Source organism: Nicotiana sylvestris, chromosome 9 (genome assembly GCF_000393655.2).
Source record: "Nicotiana sylvestris chromosome 9, ASM39365v2, whole genome shotgun sequence".
NCBI classification, from domain to species: domain Eukaryota; kingdom Viridiplantae; phylum Streptophyta; class Magnoliopsida; order Solanales; family Solanaceae; genus Nicotiana; species Nicotiana sylvestris.
In genome coordinates this window covers 111,138,592-111,163,552 of record NC_091065.1, presented here as the reverse complement: position 1 = coordinate 111,163,552, position 24,961 = coordinate 111,138,592, and the positions used below count along the sequence as shown (strand labels likewise).

General features: G+C 39.4%; 2 protein-coding genes across 4 annotated transcripts; one reads left to right on the top strand and one right to left on the bottom strand.

Annotated features, from left to right (window-relative positions):
• The first annotated feature begins 12,159 nt into the window (after positions 1-12,159).
• LOC104224708 (probable pre-mRNA-splicing factor ATP-dependent RNA helicase DEAH2) lies at positions 12,160-17,256 on the top strand. 2 transcript variants are annotated; one of them, XM_009776401.2, is made up of 7 exons: positions 12,160-12,586; positions 13,881-14,083; positions 14,249-15,333; positions 15,749-15,874; positions 15,983-16,221; positions 16,326-16,444; positions 16,907-17,256. In XM_009776401.2, the coding sequence occupies exons 1-7, from the start codon at positions 12,317-12,319 to the stop codon at positions 17,031-17,033; spliced, it is 2,169 nt and encodes a 722-aa protein (XP_009774703.1). In that variant the 5' UTR covers positions 12,160-12,316; the 3' UTR covers positions 17,034-17,256. The 2 variants fall into 2 exon arrangements, 1 of the variants encoding a protein (XP_009774703.1); XR_011402171.1 differs by lacking the exons at positions 16,326-16,444; positions 16,907-17,256 and having other exon boundaries at positions 15,649-15,874; positions 15,983-16,145.
• Positions 17,257-18,679: 1,423 nt separating this feature from the next.
• LOC104224714 (long chain acyl-CoA synthetase 1) lies at positions 18,680-24,180 on the bottom strand. 2 transcript variants are annotated; one of them, XM_009776408.2, is made up of 19 exons: positions 23,765-24,180; positions 23,217-23,280; positions 23,019-23,108; positions 22,862-22,918; positions 22,711-22,759; positions 22,501-22,577; positions 22,346-22,385; positions 22,179-22,273; positions 21,813-21,980; positions 21,464-21,574; positions 21,274-21,361; positions 21,113-21,179; positions 20,952-21,027; positions 20,480-20,597; positions 19,766-20,011; positions 19,527-19,666; positions 19,244-19,426; positions 19,015-19,134; positions 18,680-18,921 (listed from the first exon to the last, which is right to left on the bottom strand). In XM_009776408.2, exons 1-19 carry the CDS (start codon positions 23,914-23,916, stop codon positions 18,871-18,873), a joined length of 1,992 nt encoding a protein of 663 aa, XP_009774710.1. In that variant the 5' UTR covers positions 23,917-24,180; the 3' UTR covers positions 18,680-18,870. The 2 variants fall into 2 exon arrangements, with proteins under 2 accessions (XP_009774710.1, XP_070012628.1); XM_070156527.1 differs by having other exon boundaries at positions 23,217-23,673; positions 23,765-23,936.
• Between the last annotated feature and the right edge of the window lie 781 nt (positions 24,181-24,961).

The following is a 24,961-nucleotide window of genomic DNA, read 5'->3' as shown; positions in this document are numbered from 1 at the left end:
GGCACACCATGAAGGCGAACAATCTCCTGGATATAGATCTCAGTTAGCCTCTCGGAAGAATAGGAGACTGCCACAGGAATGAAATGCATTGACTTGGTCAGCCTATCAACAATAACCCACACTGAATTGAACTTCCTCTGGGTCCGTGGGAGTCCAACAATGAAGTCCATAGTGATACGCTCCCACTTTCACTCAGGAATCTCAATCTGCTGAAATAAACCACCGGGCCTCTGATGCTCGTACTTAACCTGTTGACAATTCAAACACCGAGTCACATATGCAACGATATCCTTCTTCATTCTCCTCTACCAATAATGTTGCCGCAAATCCTGATACATCTTAGTGGCGCCTGGATGAATAGAGTACCGGGAACTATGGGCCTCCTATAAAATCAACTCTCGAAGCCCATCCACATTAGGCATACAAACTCGACCCCGCAACCTCAAAACTCCATCATCACCTAAGGTAATCTTCTTGGCACCTCCGTGCTGCACTATGTCTCTATGGACACACAAATGGGGATCACCATACTGCCGATCACGGATACGCTCCAATAAAGAAGAACGAGCGATTGTGCAAGCTAACACACGACTGGGCTCAAAAACATCCAACCTTACGAACTGATTGGCCAAAGCCTGAACATCCAAAGCAAGCAGTCTCTCACTGACCGAAATATAAGCAAGACTGCCCATACTGGCTGACTTCCTACTCAAAGCATCGGCCACCACATTGGCCTTTCCCAGATGATATAAGATGGTGATATCATAGTCCTTCAACAACTCTAACCACCTTCTCTGCCTCAAATTCAACTCCTTTTGCTTGAACAAATATTGCAGACTCTTGTGATCCATGAACACCTCACATGCCACGCCATACAGATAATGCCTCCAAATCTTCAACGCGTGAACAATGGCTGTCAACTCCAAATCATGAACCAAATAGTTCTTCTCATGAATCTTCAACTGCCGCGAAGCATAGGCAATGACCTTGCCATCCTGCATCAACACTACACCAAGTCTAAAATGAGATGCATCACAATAAACTGTATAAGGCCCTGAACCTGTGGGCAAAACCAATATCGGTGTTGTAGTCAAAGCTGTCTTGAGCTTCTGAAAGCTCGCCTCATACTCATCCGATCACCTGAACTAGGCACCCTTCTGGGTCAACCTGGTCATCGGGGCTGTGATAGATGAAAAACCCTCCACGAACCGATGATAGTAGCCTGCCAATCCCAAGAAACTTCAAATCTCTATAGCTGATGCTGGTCTAGGCTAGTTCTTGACCACCTCAATCTTCTTCGAATCAACCTGAATACCCTCTGTTGATATAACATGACCCAGGAATGCAACTGAACTCAACCAGAACTCACACTTTGAGAACTTAGTATATAACTGACTTTCCCTCAAGGTCTGAAGAACCACTCTAAGATGTTGCTCATGCTCCTCCCGGCTGCAGGAATACATCAAAATATTATCAATGAAGACTATCACGATCGAATCCAAGTAAGGCCTGAACACTCGGTTCATCAAATCCATAAAAGTTGTTGGGCATTTGTCAACCCGAATGACATCACCAAGAACTCATAATGCCCGTACCGAGTGCGAAAAGCTGTCTTGGGGACATCGGATGCCCTAATCCTTAAATGATGGTAGCTGGATCTCAAGTCAATCTTCGAAAATACCTTGGCACCCTGAAGCTGATCAAACAAATCATCAATCCTCGGCAATGGATACTTATTCTTGATTGTAACCTTATTCAACTGCTGGTAATCAATACACATCCTCATCGATCCATCCTTCTTCTTAACAAACAACACCGGTACACCCCAAGGCAAAACATTAGGTCTAATGAAACCCTTCTCAAGCAAGTCTTGCAACTGCTCCTTCAACTCTTTCAACTCAGGCGAGGCCATACGATACGGCAGAATAGAAATGGGTTAAGTGCCCGGAGCCAAATCAATGCAAAAGTCAATATCTCTATCGGGCGGCATACCCGGCAGGTCTGAAAGGAATACCTCAGGAAACTCACGAACAACGGGCACAGAATCAATAGATGGAACATCAACACTAGAATCACGAACATAGGCCAAATAGGCCAAACACCCCTTCTCGACCATATGCCGAGCCTTCACATACGAGATAACACTGCGGGTAGAATTACCAAGAGTCCCTCTCCACTCTAAATGAGGCAAACCCGGCAAGGCTAAGGTCACAATCTTGGCATGACAGTCCAAGATAGCGTGGTAAGTTGATAACCAGTCCATCCCCAATATGACGTCAAAATCAACCATGTCTAGAAGTAACAAATCTACACAAGTCTCAAGACCCCCAATCATAACTATACATGAATGATGGACTCGATTTACCATAATAGAATCACCCATCGGTATAGACACATAAACATGAGCACTCAAAGAATTACTAGGCATAACCAGATACGGTGCAAACTAAGATGACATATACGAGTAGGTAGACCCTGGATCAAATAACACTGAAGCATCTTTATCACAAACCAGAACCGTACCTGTGATAACTACATAAGAAGCCTCAGCCTCAGGCCTGGCTGGAAGAGCATAACATCGGGGTTGGGCCCCACCATCCTGAATTACATCTTTGGGATGGCCTGCTGCTGGTTGGCCTCCACCTCTAGCGGTCTGAGCTCCACTTCTAATACCTCTACCTCCACCTCTAGCACCTCTACCCCCACCTCTAGATGGCTGGGCACGCTGTGGAACACTCGATGCCTGAACCATGGAACGGGAACCCTGATGCTGAGAGCTACTCGGTGCTCGAGGGCAATACCTAACAATGTGCCTTGTGTCGCCACAAGTAAAACAAGCCCTCGGCCGCTGAGGCTGACAACTTTGGAAACTTTGAAGCGGCGGTGCACTGATAGGAGCTGGTGGTGCACTGTAGGACTGCTGATCAAAATACTGTTTATTGGAACCACGACCACCTGAAGCACCGTGAGAAACCTAAAGCGTTGACTGAAAAGGCCTGGAAGGATGGCCTCTACCATACGAATCCCTACCTCTAGACAAGGTACCATTGAATCGGCCTAAATGACGAGGCCTCTTGTCAGACCCCTGACCACCTCCCTGCGATAGAACCATCTCAACTCTCTGGGCCACATTGGCTGCCTCCTGGAAGGAAATCTCACTCCTTGTCTCCCTAGCCATCTAAAGACGAATTGGCTGAATAAGTCCCTCAATAAACCTCCTCACCCTCTCTCTCTCTCTCTCTCTCTCTCTCTCTCTCTCTCTCTCTCTCTCGGTGGGAAGTATGATAAGAGCATGATGAGCCAAGTCGATGAATTTGGTCTCATACTGGGTAAAAGTCATAGAACCCTGCTGGAGATGCTCAAACTGCCTCCGATAGGCCTCTCTCTGAGTGATTGGGAGAAACTTCTCCAGAAATAGCTGAGTAAACTGCTCCCAAGTCAATGCTGGTGATCCGGCTGGTCTAGCCAAACAATAATCTCTCCACCAAGTCTTGGCAGATCCAGACAAGCGAAAAGTAGCAAAATCGACCCCGTTGGTCTCAACTATCCCCATGTTCCTGAGAACCTCGTGACAGCTGTTTAGATAATCCTGGGGATCCTCAGTAGATACACCGCTAAAAGTAGTAGTAAAAAGCTTGGTGAACCTGTCCAATCTCCACAAAGCATCAGCAGACATAGCTGCACCATCACCAGTCTGAGATACCACACTCGGCTGATTTGTTCCAACTAGATGAACCACTGGAGTCTGAAATTGGGGAGCTACCTGCTCCGAAGTGCGAGTAGCAAGAGTCCGAGCTCTTCCTTCAGCCTGAAAGACGGCTGGTGCTACAGGAAGCAAACCTGCCCAGGTGACACTCTCCATAAGGCCCACTAGACGGACTAGAGCATCCTGGATTACTGGGGTAGTAATAAACCCCTCTGGGACCTGAGCTGGGCCCACCGGAACTGCTGGGGTCGGAACCCCATCATCAAAATCAACCTGAGGCTTCGCTGCTGGTGCTGCTGCTCGGGACTGAGCTCTGCCCCTACCTCGGCCTCTAGCACGGCCTCGGCCCACCCTCTTCCCCTCGTAGGATCTTCTGTTGGGGGCTCGGGCTGCTGGTCAGTGGATGAGGAAGCGCGTGTTCTCGCCATCTGCGAAAGAATAGAGTAGAAATTCAATTAGCATTGAGAAACCAAACCACACGATAGGAAAGAACAAATGTGAAGTTTTCCTAACTCTGTAGCCTCTGGGATAAATACAGACGTCTCCGTATCGATCCCTCAGACTCTACTAAGCTTGTCTATGAACTGTGAGACTCATGTAACCTAGAGCTCTGATACCAACTTGTCACGACCCAGATTTTCCGTCCTCGGGAGTCGTGATAGCGCCTACTAATGTGAGCTAGGCAAGCCAAACCCTTAAACTAATTACTTCATTATCCATTTCTTTCTTTTTAACAAATATAAAGCGATAATAAACAGCGAAAATTTAATTTAAGCGGAAGAAAACCATAAAATATCTGAAGTATGTATCTATTACAACTGCTTGAGCCTTAATCACCCAAAACACGGTGTCACAGTACCACAGACGGTCTAAGAGTGCTAAATATAAGGTCTAAAAATAAAAGACACATTGTTTCTAAAGCAAAAAGATGAAACAGGAAATAAAAGATAGAGGAGACGCCAGGGCATGGGCACGCCTGCAGGTCTACCTTGGATCTCCGCGTGGACTGAATGTAGCCTCCAAACTACGGTCCAAGAGCTGCTCCGGGATCTGCACATAGTGCAGAATGTAGTATCAGCACAACCGACCCCATGTGCTGGTAAGTGCCTAGCCTAACCTCGGCAAAGTAGCGATGAGGCTAGGACCAGACTACCAGATAAACCTATGCAGTTATATAATATACAGCGGAAAGTAAAGCAGAGATAAACAAGTAAAGATGGGAGGGGTGAAAACATGCTTCGGGGAATAACAGGTAACAACAGAATATCAAGAGAATTATAAAAGAACTAAAATCCAACTACTAACAAGGGTAAGGAAAAACGAAGGCAGAATTCACTTTCATTTCACATCTTGTTGCAGGCGTGCAACCCGATCCCAATTCATTTATCTCGTTGCAGGCATGCAACCCGATCCCATTTCACATATCTTGTGGCAAGCGTGCCACCCGCTCTCATTTTAAATATCCTGTGGCAGGCGTGCCACCCGCTCCCATTTCAAATATCTTGTGGCAGGCGTGCCACCCGCTCCCATTTCATATATCTTGTGGCAGGCGTGCCACCCGCTCCCATTTTAAATATCTTGTGGCAGGCATGTCACCCACTCCCATTTCAAATGTCTCATGGCAGGCGTGTCACCCGCTCCCATTTCATTTATCTTATGGTAGGCGTGCTACACGCTCCCATTTTACAAATCAACAACAATCACAAAGAATCCCGGCAAGGGAACAAGAACAATATAACAACTTTCTGGCAAGGGAACATTAATATTTCAACAATATCCCCGCAAGGGAACAATGATATTTCAATAATATCCCGACAAGTGAACAATAATATCAAACAAACGTCCCGACAAGGGAATAATGATGATAATAACATGCGAGGCACAATAAATCACAACGGAATCATAACAATTATAATACAAGACCCACAGGCATGCTTGACACCGACGTATACTCGTCACCATGCCTATACGTCGTACTCCACAATTAATACATAGCAAATAAGACACAACTCCTAATCCCTCAAGCTAAGGTTAGACCAAGCACTACCTCGATGCCGCGAACACAATTCACGTTTCAATTATAGCTTTATCCCTTGATTCCACCACCAATTCGCTCGAATCTAGCCACAAATTACTTAATTACATCAATAAACGCTAAATAAATCAACCCCAATGCATGAAAATGAGTTTTCCAAAGTTTTACCCAAAAAGTCAAAAGTCGCGCCCGAGCCCACATAGTCAAAACCTGAGCTTCGAACCAAAATCCGATTACCCATTCCCCAACGAACCCAAATATATAATTTGTTTTGAAATCGGACCTCAAATCGAGATCCAAATCCCCAATTTTTGAAAAAACCTAGGTTCTACCCAAAACACCCAATTTCCCCCATGAAAATCATTGATTTTGAGTTGAAATCATGTTAGAAGATGTTAAGGATTGAAGAAAACTAGTTAAAAATGACTTACAATTTATTTGGAGAAGAAGAAGCCTTTGAAAAATTGCCCTAGAGTGTTTATGTTTTGAGAGGATATGAAAATGGGTTAAAAATTCGTCTAAGTATAAAAGTTGTAGGTCGCAGATGTGGGAATTGCAAACCCCGACCTCTGCTAAGTTGGGAATTGCGAAACAGGGCTCGCATTTGCGAACCCTTCAAGAAACTTGGACTTTCGCATTTGCGAAACATATGTCGCATTTGCGATACATCAGCCTTCCAGCCATCATCGCATTTGCGAGAGGCTATTCGCAAATGCGAAATTGCATTTGCGAGGATGAAGTCGCATTTGCGAGGATGAAGTCACATTTGCAACTCAGGCTGCCAGTCCACTTCTTTCACATTTGCGATGGTTTGTCGCATTTGCGAGCTTGCATTTGCGAGTCATGCTTCGCATTTGCGAAGCCTACAGACCTGATACACCAGCTGAGAAATCTGGACTTTTTCTAAGTCTAATATTCCACCCCTGGCCTATCCAAAACTCACCTGAGCCCTCGAGGCTCCAAACCAAATATACACACAACCTCAAAAACATCCTACGGACTTATTCGTGTAATCAAATCACCAAAATAACATCATGAACATCGAATTAAACCTCAACATCAATGAAATTTCTCAAAACTTTTTTAAACATCAAATTTTGCATTTAAGGTCCGATTCACGTCAAATGGATTCCGTTTCTTACCAAAATTTACCGACAATATAGATCACATCGAACCTATATCGGGCTCCGAAACCATAATACGGGCTTGATACCACAGGTTTCATATAACATTCCGCTTTCAAAAACCTTTATATTTTTCAGAAAACAATTTCCTTTAAAAATTCATTTCTCGGACTTGGGACCTCGGAATTTGATTCCGGGCATACGCCCAAATCCCATATTTTCCTACGGACCCTCTAAGACCGTCAAATCACGGGTCCGGGTCTATTTACCCAAAGCGTTGACCGAAGTCAAATTAATTCATTTTATAGTCAAAATTTATCATTTTTCACAGATTTTCACAAAATAGCTTTCCGGCTACGCATCCGGACTATACACGCAAATCGAGGTGAGACTAAAAGAGGTTTTTAAAGCCTCTAAATGCAGAATTCATTTTTTAAACAAGTGATGACCTTTTGGGTCATCACAGTGAAATATTTTTTTTTAAAATGTAAACAAATTATTTCGAAAAAACTTTTTACTTTTTTTTTAATTCAAAGATAATAAAAAGATAATATATTTTGAACATTAGTAGAGAGTTTTAAAATTATTATAATAGAAGTTGTATCATGGATAAATTTAAAAAAACGAAATTATTATAATTATTGTTTACTTTTTATAGCTAATATAAACAGATAATATGCCGACAACACACGATTATACACATATTATTTATGAATTATATATAAATTATACATCATTCAATTTTTTTAATTTAAGTGGTCGAGTGAGCATCTATTTAGGTTGATTAGATAAAGCCAAAAGAAAAATATGAAATAACTTCAACCAAAGACTAAAAATATAATTAAAGTTCATAGGTAGACAATTCCAAAGACACCTATGAGAATAGTGTAAAAATAAAATTATCACTACGAGAATTGAGAAAATGTTAGTTTTTTTTCATGTAGTGTTTATTAATTAATATCTGGCGATTATCTATAATAATTTAGAAGGTTTAAATGTTAAGGTTATTTACCTATAATTCAAATAACTCAGATATTTAACATGGTTAATGTCAAATATCAAAATAGAGTAAAAAAAATTCACTAGCTAAAGACTTTTTTATATTTTTAGATAGCCAATTAAAATGCGTTTTGAATTAAGAATAATATTTTCAATTACATTATTATAAAAATGGGTCATCACTTATTTTAGAAATAAATTCTGCGTTCTGAGGCCTTAAAAACCTCTTTCAGCATTACCTCGATTTGCGTGCGCAGTTCGGGCGCGTAGCCGCAAAGCCAATATGTGAAAATTTATGAAAAATGATGAATTTTAACTTTAAAATAAATTTAAGTTGACTTCGGTCAATATTTTGGGTAAACGTATCCGGACCCGTGATTTGATGGTCCCAAAGGGTCCATAGGAAAATATGGGACTTGGGCGTATGCCCGAAATCGAATTTCGAGGTCCCAAGCCCGAGAAATAAATTTTTAAATAAAATTATTTTCTGGAATATTTATGAGTTTTTGAAAGTGAAATGTGTTTAAACCTTGATGGTATCGGGCCCGAATTTTGGTTCTGAAGCCCAATATAGGTCTTATATGTGATTGTGACGACCCGGCCAGTCATCTCATGAGTTACCGCTCCTTTTTCCCCATTTCTGCTTCTTTATGCTTTGTTATCCGTGTTTTATGGTATCAGGTTGGTCAGATCGAATCCGGAATGATTTTGGTAAGGTTTGAGACACTTAGTCTCTTTAAGGAAGTTTAACTTGAAAAAGTCAACTGGATGTTGACTTATGTGTTAGAGGGCTCGGATGTGAGTTCATATGGTTTGGTTAGCTTCAGTAGGTGAATTATGACTTAAGAGTACGATCGGAATGAGTTTTGGAGGTTCGGAGTTAATTTAGGAATTAGGCTTGAATTGGCGAAGTTGAGATTTTGGCGATTTCCGGTTGATAGACGAGATTTTGATATAGGGGTCGGAATGGAATTCCGAGAGCTGCAGTAGTTCCGTTGTGTCATTTGGGATGTGTGTGCAAAATTTCTGGTCATTCGGACGTGGTTGGGTTGGGTTTTAGATCAAAAGCGGAATTCGGAAGATTTTTGAAAGTTTGGCTTGAATCCGATGTGTTTTGGGTGATTTGATGTTGTTTGAGGTGTTTTGATGATTGGAAGAAGTTTAAATAATTATTAGGATATGTTTGTGCTTTTGGTTGAGGTCCCGGGGGCCTCGGGGTGATTTCAAAAGGTTAACGGGAAGTTTGGATTGTTGTTGCAGCTGCTGAATTGCTTCTTCTGGTATTTTAGCACCTGCGGATTGGGGACCGCAGGTGCGGCGCCGCATATGCGAGAGAGTGGCCGCAGAAGCGACCAAAGGTATGTTTGACTGGGACCGCAGAAGCGGCTAGGAGAACCGCATCTGCGATGTCGCAGTTGCGGGCGAGGAACCGCAGATGCGGATGGCTGGGAACTTAAGTGATTCCGCAGAAGCGGACGTTGAACCGCAGTTGCGGTACCACAGAAGCGGGTATGGGACCGCAGATGCGAAAACGTCTGGGCAGAAGGTATAAATTGTCTTCTTCGCGAAATTTTGCTATGTTTATCATTTTTGAAAGAGGCTAAGGCATAGGATTTCAAGAGGAATCAAAGGATATCAGTTGGGTAAGTTCCCTAAGCTTAATTACTTGGGTTTAAGATCATTTTTCCATTGTTTAATCATGGTTTTAGTGGAGATTATGGAAGAAAAATTGGGGATTAGGGCTTGAGTTTAAGAGGCTTCTAAATGGGGATTTGAGGGGTCATTTGGACTCCGATTTCAGTGTTCTTGATATGTGTAGACTCGTGGGAGGATAAGGATTCCGTTGATGTGGAAATTATCGAATTCCGAGATGTGGGCCCAAGGGTCGAATTTTGGTAATTTCGGAATTTGTGTAGTATTTTGATTATTTTCGTTTGGGCTTCGTTCCCTTAGAATATTTTGACGTCCTCGTTCTGATTTTTGGATAGATTCGACGCGAGTGGAGGCCGATTCGAGGGGCAAAGGCCTCGCGAGCTAGTTGGGGTATTTTTCGGTTGATAATTTTTTTTATAACTGAAAAATACAAAATTTGTGTGTTATAATTGAGTTTGTTGAGTTATATTAGGAGTCTATTATGTTAATTGATTCCCTTTCCATTTTAAAAATAGTGTAATCCCCTATTTCAAGCCGTAAATACAGTCGAATACAATAATCTGTCCAGCTGTAATCTCATGTTTCACTCCATGAATACAGTCGAATACACTCGAATACAACAACTGATTAGCTGGACTTCCCTGATCCACGTCTATTTTTGCTACTGTATTCATGAATACAATAGCTTAAATACATCAAATACATCTTATAACCACAGAAAATGTATCTATAATCCGTAATATAGCAAATGGTATCTATAGATGACTAATTACTACTAAAAGATAGTGCTTTATGAAAATTTCTCTAAAATGAACTAAAAAATCTTAGCCCATCGCAGCAGTATCTTGTCTACCCTAATCTTAGTTAATTTTTGAGGAATTTTCGTAAAGCATAATAATTTAGAGCCTAGTAACTACATCATGTGTTAATTTTATTCATTCGCGTAACAAATACAATCTGTATCGACTGTATTCGATCGCGTAATTGTATTCATTCGTGCAACGAATACAACATGTATCAATTGTAACCAAGGCAAAATACAAGGATGTATACAATGGATACAACTTCTATCGATTGTATACATAAATGTATACAAATGATACAACCCGTATCGACTGCATTCGTTTGCGCAACGAATACAACTAAGGCGAAATATAGAAATACAAAAAAATAAAATACTCTTATTGAGAGTCGAACTCAAGACTCCACTAACTAAGCAGGCCCTCTAACCAACTGAGCTACAAGATCTTGTTATTCTTTTATTTCAGCTCAAAACAATTAATCTTTTGTTTCATGGATTTGCTATAAAATTCAAATATAACTACGAATGGTAAATCTTTTGAAAGTATAGCTACAAATGATAAAAATAGTGTAAAAATTTGATGTGTCGCGTAATTTTTCTCCCTTGGCCTAACCTAACTTTATGAAGCCGCGGACGAACTGGGCCTGGGCTTAACAGGCTAATATTTAAAATGGACTGGAAAATCTTAGAGAAGTTATACATTTGGACACTCGGCCAAAAATATTTACAATCGCTAGTCAATATTTATTTCTTATACACTAACTATGTATAATATATAATTTTTTCGGCTATGTTTTGAACGGGTGACTACTTAACTTAATTTCTCAAAAATATCTTATTCTAACCCCACTCAACTAATGGATTGGATTGGGTCGGGTCTCGTATCAAATAAAATCGAAAATTTTACTTCCTATAGCAAAGGTATACATCTTATTTATTATAAATCAAAATCATTTTAAAATATTATTTTCTATAACTACCTTTTATATTTTATAGCAAAATAAATATTTATACTACCATTGATGCATGAAATAAGGAATGAAATACACTATTTATGTTTTTCCTCTCTCTTAGACATATGGACATACCTATTTTAAGGTAATTGTTGTTACTGTATTCATGAATACATGCGCGAATACATGTGAATACATGCGCGTACAACTGGATTGTCCTGATTTTAGGCGCTTTTTACTGCTGTATTCATGAATACAGCAGCGTGAATACATATGAATACATGCACGTATAGATAGACTGCCTTGATTTTAGGCACTTTTTGCTGCTGTATTCATGAATACATGGCGCGAATACATGTGAATACATGCGCGCCCAGCTGGACTGCCATGATTTTAGGTGCTTTTTACTGCTATATTCATGAATACAGCAATGCGAATACATGTACGTACAGCTGGACTGCCCTGATTTTAGGCCCTTTTTATTGTTGTATTCATGAATACATGGCGCAAATACATGTGAATACATGCATGTACAACTAGACTGCGCTGATTTTTAGGCGCTTTTGCGTATTCATGAATACAACAACACAAATATAACGAATACACTACCGTAACAACTTAATAGTAGCCATAGAAAGTAATTATGTATATAGTAGCTATAGAAAGTTAGTAGTCACTAAATAGTGGTTTCTGAAAATTCCTAAAAAAATCACGATTAGAGTTTTGGTAGTGGGCTTGGAAAGATTTGAGATAGTTGGGCTTGGGCCAATTCAAAGGTATACACGAGAATAAAGAGGCGGCAAACAATGGATGGGCCTAAGCCCGCGAAACCTTTTTAGAAGTCTGAAATAATAATGCGGTGAAAGTCTAGAAACAGAAGCGAGAAAGTTTCTCCACTATATATCCATTCCACAATCTCAAACCCTAGCCCTCTCTTTCGACCGGAAACCTAAAATCCTAGTCGCGTATTCTCCGATTCCTACCGGTCCGTGCTATTGTTTCATCGGAGACTCCAAAACTCGTTCTGGAATTTAGATATTCTGGATGGGAACGGAGCGGAAGAGGAAAGTAAGCTTGTTTGATGTGGTGGATGAGACGCCAGCTAAGAAAGTGAATGTTGGAAGCGTAAACGGTAGCATGACGCCGTCGATTAATAAGTGGAACGGGAAGCCTTACTCACAGAGATTCTATGAGATATTGGAGAAAAGGAAGACTCTTCCGGTTTGGCATCAAAAGGAGGAGTTTTTACAGGCTTTAAAATCTAATCAAACCCTAATTTTGGTTGGTGAAACCGGTAGTGGTAAAACCACTCAGGTTAGTAATTCTAGTGTCCTAACCTCGTTTTTTATTTTGATTGACAGCTAGTTGGAACTGAGGCATACTTAAACATTTAGGTGTGTTTGGTATGAACCGAAAAAATTAAGTCATTGAGCAACCGAACACCAAAGAATATGTTCTTTGAATTGGAAAAGTGACTTTTTTTGCTTTTGTTTTTCTGCGAAAATCCATTTGAGATAGTTTCTAAATTTTTGAGATGGTAGGTAGTGAGATAAAGTTTCTTCTGAAACCGAAGTAGTTTGCTTTAGAACAGAAATTATTTACCAGATTTTATATGGTCCCAAACGTTTAGAAGGTTCATATTCCCGGGCTAAACTAATTTCGGACTCTCCTGAGTTGATTGATTGATTTTCTTGGCTATACTGGACCTGGAAATTGGACGTGACAATTCATTTTTCTAGTAATATGTTACATGGAGTTCGATACTGTTTGGGTTCTACTCAGTGTGATAGAATGATATATTCTAGCAATGTTGCTCTGTATTCGATTCCCTGACTTTTTATAGAGTTTCTTTCGTTTTTTTGGTGGTGCAAGAAATATAGGAATGAATAGGGTGCAAATAGAGTATTATGCATATAGAGTATGTACATAGCCAACCCCAACTAGTTCAGGATTGAGGTGTAGCTGATTGATTTATTGAGTGGTTGAGTGCGTGATGCAAGAAACTTATTATGATGTAGGTTTGTGCTAAACTTGGTATTAGGTCTAATTATCCAGTTAACATAAAACAATCTACGTCCCTAAGAAAGTTGGTTTTGCTATAGTCAATCTTTATAGGATTTGATTGTTGACTTTTTTTGCCAAGCTGTCAACCTGGCTATTCTTTTCCATCCCCGCATAACTAGGCTCTCTTGACAACAAAGAAGAAAAAAAAGTAATAAGACCTGGCAATTTTTAAATAAGAAATTAGCTTTGTCTCATTCTCCAGTAATCTGTTACAAGGATTAGATGCTATGTGGGTCTATTGGGGTTTTTCTTTATAGCACAGGCATCCATCTTTTCCAACTTTGAAACTCAGTGGATTATTGTGAGTTTAGTTGCCTTGCTCTTTTTGAGTCCTTGAAGCAAGAAACTTGTGATGCTGTGTGTTTTTGCAAAATTAGCCCCTTATTAGTCCGTGTGTTCTTTTATACTCAGTGTGCTTCATCAATTGCTTGTTCATGTTTATATTCTCACTTCTCAGTTACCCATGATAAAGCCCCCTCTTTGACAGGAGGGTAAGTTGTTTTTTCTCGAGCTGCTTCTAAACGATTTGCTTGTGTATATACAGATTCCGCAGTTTGTTTTAGATGCTGTTGAAGTTGAGACGGCGGATAAGCGCAGGAAGTATATGATTGGTTGCACTCAACCTCGGAGGGTGGCTGCAATGTCTGTGTCTCGTCGAGTTGCTGAGGAGATGGATGTTGCAATTGGGGAAGAAGTTGGATATAGCATCCGTTTTGAAGACTGCAGTAGTACTAAAACTGTTTTAAAGTAAGTAGGTTGTAACATGATAAACCTTTTTTGAGATACTCTAATAATATTGCTTGTAAATATGCATCCGTTTGCATATATCATCTTGCCATATCAAAAAATGTTTTCTTGCCTTCTCAAGTTTCTGAGGAATTAGTAATTTATCTCTTTTTCTGTGTGTGGCAGATACTTAACAGATGGTATGCTTTTAAGGGAAGCAATGGCAGATCCTCTATTGGAACGCTACAAAGTAATTATTCTGGATGAAGCCCATGAAAGAACTTTGGCAACAGATGTCCTGTTTGGGCTTCTTAAGGAGGTGTTGAAAAATAGACCAGACCTAAAGCTTGTTGTTATGAGTGCCACACTTGAAGCAGAGAAGTTTCAGGGTTACTTCTTTGGTGCGCCCCTCATGAAAGTGCCTGGAAGGCTTCATCCTGTGGAAATTTTCTACACTCAGGAGCCTGAGAGAGATTATCTCGAGGCTGCCATTCGGACTGTGGTGCAGATACACACATGTGAACCTCCTGGTGACATACTTGTTTTCCTTACTGGAGAAGAGGAGATTGAAGATGCTTGTCGCAAAATCAATAAGGAGGTTAGTAATTTGGGTGATCAAGTGGGCCCTGTTAAAGTGGTGCCTCTTTATTCTACACTTCCCCCAGCTATGCAGCAAAAGATATTTGATTCAGCCCCACCCTCGGTGGTGGAGGGTGGTCCTGCTGGCAGGAAGATTGTTGTGTCAACCAACATTGCAGAGACATCTTTGACAATTGATGGCATTGTATATGTCATAGATCCGGGATTTGCTAAACAAAAAGTTTATAACCCTAGGGTGCGTGTTGAATCTTTGTTGGTGTCTCCTATTTCGAAGGCCAGTGCCCACCAGAGATCAGGACGTGCTGGAAGAACGCAGCCAGGGAAATGCTTTAGACTTTACACAGAGAAAAGTTTCCATAACGACCTTCAACCACAGACCTATCCAGAAATACTTCGGTCAAATTTGGCTAATACAGTTCTAACTTTGAAGAAGTTAGGTATTGACGACCTGGTTCATTTTGATTTTATGGATCCTCCTGCCCCAGAGACGTTGATGAGAGCACTGGAGGTTTTGAATTACTTGGGAGCATTGGATGATGAGGGGAACTTGACTAGGTTGGGTGAGATTATGAGTGAATTTCCTCTTGATCCTCAGATGGCAAAAATGCTTGTTGTCAGCTCAGAATTCAACTGCTCCAATGAAATCCTCTCAATATCCGCCATGCTATCAGGTACGGTTTCCTTCCAGTTTACTTCCTTTTTGTTGGTCGTCTTGTCTTTGCTCTATGTCAGAGTTTGGTCAGGCATGGGAATGTCGGTCCGCTTCACCATGCCTTCTTGTTCATGTGCATAGACATTTGTCTATGCATATGATATCATGTGCGTAACTGCACAACATGTGCACACAGGTGCATGTGTGCGGGGGTTAGTTACGTGTGTCTTCTTAGGTTGTCATCAGCATTCAGCAACTGTCTTGTCTGGGTTCTATGCCCCCGGTTGGCATGTGCCATAGATTTCTAAGTAAGTGCTGATAGAGGTAGTTGCAGTTTCTCAGTATTCTCTCATGAAGAAAATGGTGTCGTCTCGCCTCTATGCATCTGCTGACCTACAGTGGGCCTCCGCTGTGATAACCAATTTTTTCTCTAGTACCCAATTGCTTTGTCCGGCCTAGGGAGGCTCAGAAAGCTGCAGATGAAGCAAAGAATCGGTTCGGTCACATAGATGGGGATCATTTGACGTTGCTGAATGTGTATCATGCCTACAAGCAGAACAGTAAGTATCTGTATTCTGTCTCTATAGACACTATATGTCCTTAACAAACAAATTCAGATTTGGAATACCCTTCTAACCATGATAATGACTTTGATGGTAATGGTACAGCGGAAGATCCTCAATGGTGCTACGAGAATTTCATCAATCAGAGGGCTCTCAAATCAGCCGACAATGTGAGGCAACAGCTTTCTCGCATAATGGCCAGGTTCAACCTCAAGTTATGCAGCACAGACTTCAACAGTCGCGACTACTACGTAAACATAAGAAAGGCTATGTTAGCTGGATATTTCATGCAGGTTGCTCACCTAGAGCGTACTGGGCACTATCTGACTGTTAAAGACAATCAAGTGAGTATCTACGCTAGTTCTGGAAGCAACTCATATTAAGAGCTTCAATGGGCCATAATGCTATTGATTTCTCACTATTATGTCATTTTCCTGTGTTGTTACAGGTGGTTCACTTGCATCCTTCAAATTGCCTGGATCATAAGCCAGAATGGGTTATCTATAATGAATATGTCTTGACAAGCAGGAATTTCATCCGTACTGTGACTGATATTCGTGGTGAATGGTAATTATCATTTGTTTTATCTTTTGATTCTTGATGCTTTAGTAAGTACATCCCCTCTCTTTCCTTTTATTTAGAACTCAGAACAGCTCTCTTCTCCCCGTTGACCTGTCCTGTAAAGAAAAAAGATAATTATTTTTGTCTAAGTAGTGGTGCCTACTAGTCCGAGGATACTTCCAAGCACTCCAGCAGAAATCAGCCTTTAATGCATTGAACCTTTTTTGAGTCGCAACTTTTGAGTACTTCTTACCTTTGTTTGGAAAATTGAATGCATGTCAGCAAAGACGTTCTTGAAATAATCATGATAGTAATGAATCTACTTGAGTACTGTTAATCGGCTGAAACTAGTACGTTCCTTCCAACAGCCTGACAAATGTATTGTTTTAACTAATGTTGATCACATAGCCTACGGTTGACTAATTTTGCCTTGTTATTCTCTTCTTTCTTTTTTGATATTTTCTTCAGGTTGGTTGATATCGCACCACATTACTATGACCTTGCGAACTTTCCGCAATGTGAGGCAAAACGAGTTCTTGAGCGGTTATACAAGAAGCGAGAGCGAGAAAAAGACGAAAGCAAAATCAAAAGATGAATGCATTCTTCATAATTTCAGTTCCTCTCAGCATGCACATTCCAGGGGGAGTTCTGGGGTCAAAATTAGTCAGATAAGCTAAAGATTGATGTACCATCTACTATGTACTGTAATTGTTTGTACGGTCCAGTCTGAACGATTTAGTACCTGTTTCTTGTTGCTGGAATAATCTGTTTCTTGTTCCTTGCCTCCAATCTTCTGATATATCAGGCCAATTTTTTTAGCTCTTTCCTCCTTTATTGAAGCAAATGTACGAAGCGCTTCCACTGCATAAACTGAGCTAAGATTGACCCACAATAGAGGATGCTCCTGCATAACATCTCGAAGGATTTCCTGTAGGTTTGGTCAAGTAATGAATTTAAATATACCCTTTAACAATTCTGTTTCCAAAACAAGTTCTTGTGTGATAGGCTGCATTGAAATTTTTTAGGGATTTGTCATTAACGTTAATATCGGCGACAATACAAAACCTCCCGCATGTGAAAAACTATTTTTGATTCATGAAAAGCTTGCATGTTCGTTGGTAAATGTGCCAAAAGTATCGTGGACCTGCATCCTTGCTTGTGCTATTTGTTGAAACGTTGAAGTTTTTCTCTTTGAGGATTCACGATGTTCTCATTTAGTCGTTTTTTCGTTTGAATGGTACGGTCAAACTTGTTAGTTTTGGCGCCCTAAATAAAAATTCGTGGTAGTTGCTGCAAAGTTGAAGTAAAAAAATCTGTTCAAATTTCTTTTGAACTTCTGCACAGGTCTATATGTTGCATCTTTATCTTCATGTTAGGTGTGAAAATCGGCACTGAATTAAAGCTTGCCAAATAATCGACCGCGTAAACAAACGATGTATGAACTGACGGGTCCATGACGAACTAATAAACTCCTCATTTTTGCTTTTTTCTGCCAGCGCTAAGCAACTTTAAACTGGTGTAGAGTAAGTAGTGTTTGATGTAGAACCAGAAGTTGAACCAATTCTGAGCAAACGGGAGAAGTCCCCATTAAAGTGATGATTGTATTGTTTACCAGAGTTAAACAGTCATAATTTTGATCTGAATGAAGTAGGGGATGATCAAGATATGCACAAACTAACCTTCACGAGGTGAATCTCTTCGCACTCGTTTTTTTTTTTTTTTTCTGAAAAAAACAAAACAAAACAAAACAAAAGAAACTAAGAGGTATTTCTGAATGTGGAACAAGGTGGGTCAAACCTAATATTATTAGTGCACATAGGGTCGGAGGTATCCCTTTCTTCCATTCAAATGCAAGGAGAAGACTCAGACTTGTCTGGTTGGAGAATAGGGAAATTTGAGCACTAGAAGGGTTTTGGCAAGTAAATGGCCATCCACTCTTTAGCCCCTAAAATCCTGGATTCGCATTGTCTCAAACGTTAAATGCTTACCACCCTTCACATATTCAGCCCCCTAATTTATCAACACCATTAACCTCCTCCTGTTTTGTGTTACGAGTAGGTTCCTGATACCTCATAATTGATGAACAACAAATTCCTTAAGTGGTTATACATAGGTATTGAGACATTTTCTTATGACTAATCCTTTAGTGCTATAACTCAGTGTTATGCATATGAACCAAATTCTGTGGCATAATATAATCGATTCTGGCTAGTCTTACGCAGAGAAAGAGAGAGAGAGAGGTGACTGCTAAAAGATTTCATAGAGGTGCTTAATTCAGAAATTATGACTGCAGTAATACAGATTATTTGTACAAAAACACTGTTATATCAGACATTAACTCAATGTGTATAAGTTCAAATTTTTACAGCACAAAACTCCACAGATTGCTCAGTAGATCAAGAGTTGCACTGCCTCAGCAATCGAAAATGTTATTAGCGTTTAGGTACTGCATTAAGCCTTTGGTAGAGATCATCAATTTCCACCTGCATAAGAGTATCAAATTTGGTTATTGTCCAATTCTTTTTCGTTCATAAATGGACAAACTGGTTAAGAAGAGTGTGCCGAAAACTCATCACCTTGTAATGCTTAAGCAATCTCTCCCTTCTTTTTTTCATTGTTGCTGTTACCAAGTCCTGGTTAAACTCAAAGGGTTGAGATTCTAGAATCACGCCTTTGATGCACTCGAAACCTCTTAGCTGGTTTTCGTAGAAGTTGGATAAATCAATCACTTTTCAAGTACTACTCTAAAAGACTTAAAAGAGGTGGCATCATTAAAAAACTGAGAAAAGATTGTATTTTCCTGACCTTGTTCCTTTCTGCAGCAGTTTTCAGCTCAAGGAGGATATATTGATTCAGCTCTTGGAGAGAACAAAGTTCAGGAATTGAACCCTTGTGTCCATTTTGATCGGCCCATTTTTTGGTGTTCCCTTCGTGTGGCACCACAACCGCCACCAACATGGACTTGAAGCTGTCCCCATATACCCATATCTGTAAGTACACAAATTAAACTTACATGCATTGCTCTCAAGAACATAATAATTCAAATGAATAAGCTTTTCAGGAACTCGAATGATATGATGGTGCTCACATCTTCAATGATGGGCGCAATACCATAAACCTTTTCCAGATATTCCATTGCAACATATTCTCCTTGAGATAGCTTTATAACATTTTTCTTTCTATCAATGATTTTTACAACTCCATTAGGCAACATTTCTCCGATATCACCTGGATACGCTCAAAGGATAAAGTAAATAATGTAAAGACTTATTTCATAGTGAAACAGAAACAACATTCTTAGCATACAGTAAATATAAACTGATCAACCTGTATGAAACCACCCGTCTTTGATGACCTCTCTTGTCAATTCTTGTTTCTTGTAGTATCCAGTAAAAGCGGTCCTCCCTCTCACGCATATCTCTCCCCGAGGAGGATCTCCTAGGGGATCATAGCCCATCTCCGGAACTTCCTCCAAACGCACTTCTGTGAAGACAAATGGTGGACCAACGGTTCCAAGCATGGACATTTCATCTGGATGCCCAATGGTGGCCAAACCACAAGTCTCTGTCAAACCTATAGAACATACTTTGGATTATAAAAAGAGTGTGTAAAATCAAAGTGGAAATGGCAACTCACATAAGTTAATGAAGCAAACCACATATCGCTTGTCAAAAACTTGTCAGAACGAATAGGTTATAATGTTAGCCATGAACATCAAACTTAACAAAATTCAGTATGGCTATAGTCTAAATAATAAAAAGATTAATTCTACTTTTAAGAAGTTTCAGTTTTGGAGTGACAATAATATTTGAGACATAGGCATGTTGACTTGCAACTGTGCTAGGACACGTTATATCTGAGCGTGGAGACTTTGGCACATAAAACTGAGGTAAGGCAGCTCATTTCCTCTGCATCACATTGCTCATATTGACTACAATACAGTCACAGCTACTCTATTGGTGTGTTCATCGAGTTATATTAACAGATCAAAATTTTCCTTTTTGTTGATTCTTCATTTCCTGAAAAATAAGCTAGATTTACCATAGCCTTGGAGGACGAAGCCACAGGAGGTAACCCGCAAGAATTCTTCCACCTCAGTGCTTAAGGGAGCACCACCAGAGACTATGAGGCGAATCCGTCCACCTAACCTATTCTTTACCTAAATAACAAAACGAAATAAATGTGTCAGTAATTGAATATACTTCCTTAAAGTTGTAAGATCACGGTTAATTTCTAAAAATTAAAAAATTTATATAACAAAATACAGAAAAAAGGAATAAATTTTTTTTCGGGTAGTTGAAGTTCCTATATATTGAAGCAGCCCCATGAAACATATGAATATGCTATTGCTACTTAAGAAGTTCTAAAGAATGCTTATATGCTGGTGTCCACATTAAGAGTAGAAAGGTGGTAGCTGCAACTTAAAAGTGAAGTTTCTTCAGGAAACAGTAAGCATACATTATTTCAGGAAATGTTACTAGAAAGTGAGTACATAATTAGGAAAAAATACAACCTTTCTAAAAGCTAGCAGATCAGCCAGTGGTGAAGCATACTTCTGTTTGTACCCAAGCTTCATCCATTTGAGTTTGCTGATTTTTTAAGATAGAATCAGAAAGGATTGGCAAACAATAGAATATAAAAATTTGAATAGAACATAAAAAAAGAGAATATTACTAGTTATATAGAATGTGGAACATGCTCCTCCTAAAGGGATTGAGTTCTCCAAGTGCTTTCAGAACACCTGATAGTCATAATATGAGACTTGATTATCATCATTCGGATTGTTTACAGGTAGCATCTATATAAATCCAAAAAAAAAAACTAAGATTTCATGCCTTCGTGAATCTTTTCATAAACTCGAGGTACTCCGGCCAAAAAAGTTGGCTTCAACTCCATAAGGTCTTCTTGTATCTCATTGATATTCTTCAACACAAAAATGACAAGAAGCATCAGTCGATAATCATTTTAAGCTTATTTTCCACAGCACATAAAATCTGTTTGACACATTTAGTTCAAACACCTTACCCCATGGTAATAGCCGACAGAAGCACCCCTATGAAAGAAGAATTCTTCAATCATTCGATCAAGTATATGAGCAAGTGGTAAGAAAGATATGTACACATCATCCACCGTCATCTATTCAGAGATCAAACATTAGTTAGAGAACAATAAAATTTTGCCACTTCTGATGTGAGGATTTGTCTAACTCAAAATACAAAAGAATCATAAGGACCAAAGAGATCGCCAACACAAATTATAAAGAGCAACAAAAGGAAATTACGAGAGAACTTAGAAAGAGAAATCATGATATGATACATATTTATATGCTAAGAAAGAGATGACCTGAAATTCTAGGAAAAGGATTTGCGCTTACCTTGTCCTCAAATTCTTCCATAAAATGATCAACTCCTGTTACAGATGCTGTCATATTTTCATGAGTCAATATTACACCTTTAGGTTCTCCGCTAGTTCCACTAGTATACATGATTGTACATATGTCTAATGGCTGCGGCGGTGAAGGCTCTGATGGATTCTCTTTGCCCTGAAAAAAAAAGGATATGGAAAATATTCTTTAAAATTAACAGCTACCGGAAAAGCAAAAGGTCACTCTTAATCCCTTGTTTTTTCTTTGGAAAGCATAAAATTCTCTCCTTTCCTTTATCTAAAATGTTCAGCCATCAGCATAATAGTGCTAATGGACATTTTAATGATAAAACTGATAAAATAAATAGTAAATTACCATATTGAGGAATTCATTCCAAGAGTATGGCTTAATACCCGTAGAAACTGCCTTATCCTTCTCTTCCTGCTGCAGCGATGTGAAACACACGAGCACTGCAACCACGAGCAAAGTCGATAAAGAAAATGCCAATTTGGCAGCTGTAACCAATAGAGAGGCAGACTTACATTTCAGCCGTTTAGCATGAGTGCATTCCGAATTTAAAAGCTGCAGAAAAAACATCGAAAAGAGACCATCATATAGCTCAGAGATCCAAATCAAGTAAAGGTCAATAGCAAGAAAATACAAGAAACATTTCAAGTGTGCTTTAGATTATCCTCACTTCTTTCACTTTCTTATCTTGAACAAAAACGATATCAATTTCAGCATGTTCAATAATAAAATCTACAGCGCCGGGTCCTACATCAGCACAAAGGAATGGAAGTTAGAGAGAAATCAAATTCTCAGGTAACAAACTGCCAAAACTTAAATGTATAATTTTGATATTAACAGCATAATTTAGTTGCTTTTTTAATATGTGGAGATTATTTACCAAGGGTATCATAGAGAGGGACACATATTAAGCTGTGGGCACTGCAAGCCTGCAAACAAATTAAATAGTCTTATCAAATTATGCGAATGAGTAACTCTTTTGACAAAATTAAACACATTATGTTTACAAATGACCGAGAACTTAGGCAAACCTGCATTGCTACTATCCACTGAGGACAATTGGATCCATAAATTCCAATTCGAGCACCCTGTTACACATGCAAATATTACGTATTGTATTTGATTTATGTGACATTCTTAAGAAGCTAAAATTGATAACAAATGCTAAGTTGAGCAACTATTCCTTACAGGTTCAATACCGTGAGCCCGTAATGCAGAACCAGTCTGCAAAATCTCTTCATAAGCTTCTTTGTATGTTTTCCAGAGATAAGGACCCCACTATTTTTTTTTTAAAAAAGGAAGGAGATAAGATGGTGAGTAAATTTAGAAAAATAGTACTGTACTATAATAAAGGATGACAGAAAACCAGATAACGTTGGACTCCACCTTTCCATCCTTAAAATCACGCCATCCCAGCATTTTATTCCCTGGGTATTTTTCAACAGCTGCTCTGTTGATCAAAGGAATACATTTTTCTTTCAATTCACGTAAATAAAGTAAGTAGTAGTAAAGATCTATGCTTCACTATGACACTATACTAAATTATGGATACAGAAATAATGGAGAAAGGGCAGCCCGGTGTACGAAGCATCCCACGTTTACGCAGGATCCGGGGAAGGGACATACCCCAGTCGCCAAGGAGGTGTGACGTAGCTACTCTAACCTAATGCAAGCATCAGTGGCTTGATTCCACGGCTCGAACCCATGACCTATATAGGTCACACGAAGACAATTTTACCATTGCTCCAAGCTCCCCTTCAAATAATGGAGAAAGTAAACAAGAAAATCTAAAATGGACTTGGTCTCTCCTGCTCCTGCTTTCTTGTTTTCATTGAAGACATAACTAAAAAATAGAAATGTGCACTTTCTAACGGATTAAGCTTTTAAATGAACGTTCACACAAAATCACGATTAAGCTGAAGGGAAAATGTTACCTGAAAAGTTGCCAAGCTGTAGACAAATCAGGATCAGTTTGAGGAAAACCATTTTTAGCAATTGGATTTCGATAAACAGGACCAACTGATGGCTGTCCATTTTGACCTTCTTTTCCCTCCTCCACCTTCAAACCGAACATGTTCATGCTCATTTTGCCAATTCTTCTGACTCAGCCCAAAAAACTCAACTAGAGTATGTATATCACAAACACCAGCCTAGTTGGTCCAAACTGAGCTGCATGAGAGGAGTAATGACCCTAATTAATGTTGCAGCTAACAAGTTTCGTACATGAACAGAATAATACTGATTATTCTTATCAAGAAATAAAAAAGAAATGCCTAGAATTCAACAGTGTGACTAAAACAGGAGCTTAATTAGCAGATGATTTAAATTAAACTTTTATAAGGAGTATAAAAAGTAAAGTGGGAATTTTGATATTTGAGTATTTTACAAGATAGGCATAAGTAAATGATTTTTGCTTTTTGATTCTTTGTTTTTATTTTATTTTTAAGTAGGGGTAGTTGGAGGTTGGCGGCAGTGAGAGGGAACTAAAAGAATGCAGCAAAAGGGTGTGAGATGAGAATTTAAGGATCAAAGGCATGTGAAGTTACCATTTCCATACCCGGTCCCCTACAAATAGAGAACCCAAACCCAATATATCATATGTAACGCCCACTAGTAATATTATCTCACGTTGGGACTAGGCTCGTGTGACTTTAAAACGTGTCATTAAAGTCTAAGTCTTGTTTACTTGTATATTCAGTATCTCTCCCATATATTGTTGATGTGGGATTCACTTGGGTATTACAAATTCACCCGTAATTTTAAAATGAACGTAATCTTACAGTATATATGTTTTTGTGTATATATAATTCAAATGGAGAATAATGAGTTTAATTGAATTGGGGAAGCTGCCCTAAATTCGTCCCTAGTGGCGTGACCTGACTTGCACCGACTATGTCAATTAATTGACTTTGGCATAGGTAGGTGGCGGAGAAGGATAAGACAGCCCAAGATTTTTGAGACGCCTTAAATATACTGCTATTTTTCTTTCTTTCTTGACTTGAATATAATATATATGTAAAAAGTACATAGATGGATGATCTCAAGAGGCTATGTATTAATGAATAATATGTAGAAAGTACACAGTTGGATGATCGCAAAAGGCTAATGTATTAATGAAGGGTCCGCTGAAA

What these genes read in the sequence shown, in the direction of transcription:
- LOC104224708 (XM_009776401.2), top strand. Translation starts at nt 12,317, where the DNA reads ATGGGAACGGAGCGGAAGAGGAAAGTAAGCTTGTTTGATGTGGTGGAT. An exon ending in AATATCCGCCATGCTATCAG is followed by an intron (nt 15,334 to 15,748) that starts GTACGGTTTCCT and finishes TTTTTTCTCTAG; the next exon opens with TACCCAATTGCTTTGTCCGG. An exon ending in TGACTGTTAAAGACAATCAA is followed by an intron (nt 16,222 to 16,325) that starts GTGAGTATCTAC and finishes GTGTTGTTACAG; the next exon opens with GTGGTTCACTTGCATCCTTC.
- LOC104224714 (XM_009776408.2), bottom strand. Translation starts at nt 23,916, where the DNA reads ATGAGCATGAACATGTTCGGTTTGAAGGTGGAGGAGGGAAAAGAAGGT. An exon ending in TTCCACATTCTATATAACTA is followed by an intron (nt 21,028 to 21,112) that starts GTAATATTCTCT and finishes TTAAAAAATCAG; the next exon opens with CAAACTCAAATGGATGAAGC. An exon ending in ATCTGCTAGCTTTTAGAAAG is followed by an intron (nt 20,598 to 20,951) that starts GTTGTATTTTTT and finishes TTTGTTATTTAG; the next exon opens with GTAAAGAATAGGTTAGGTGG.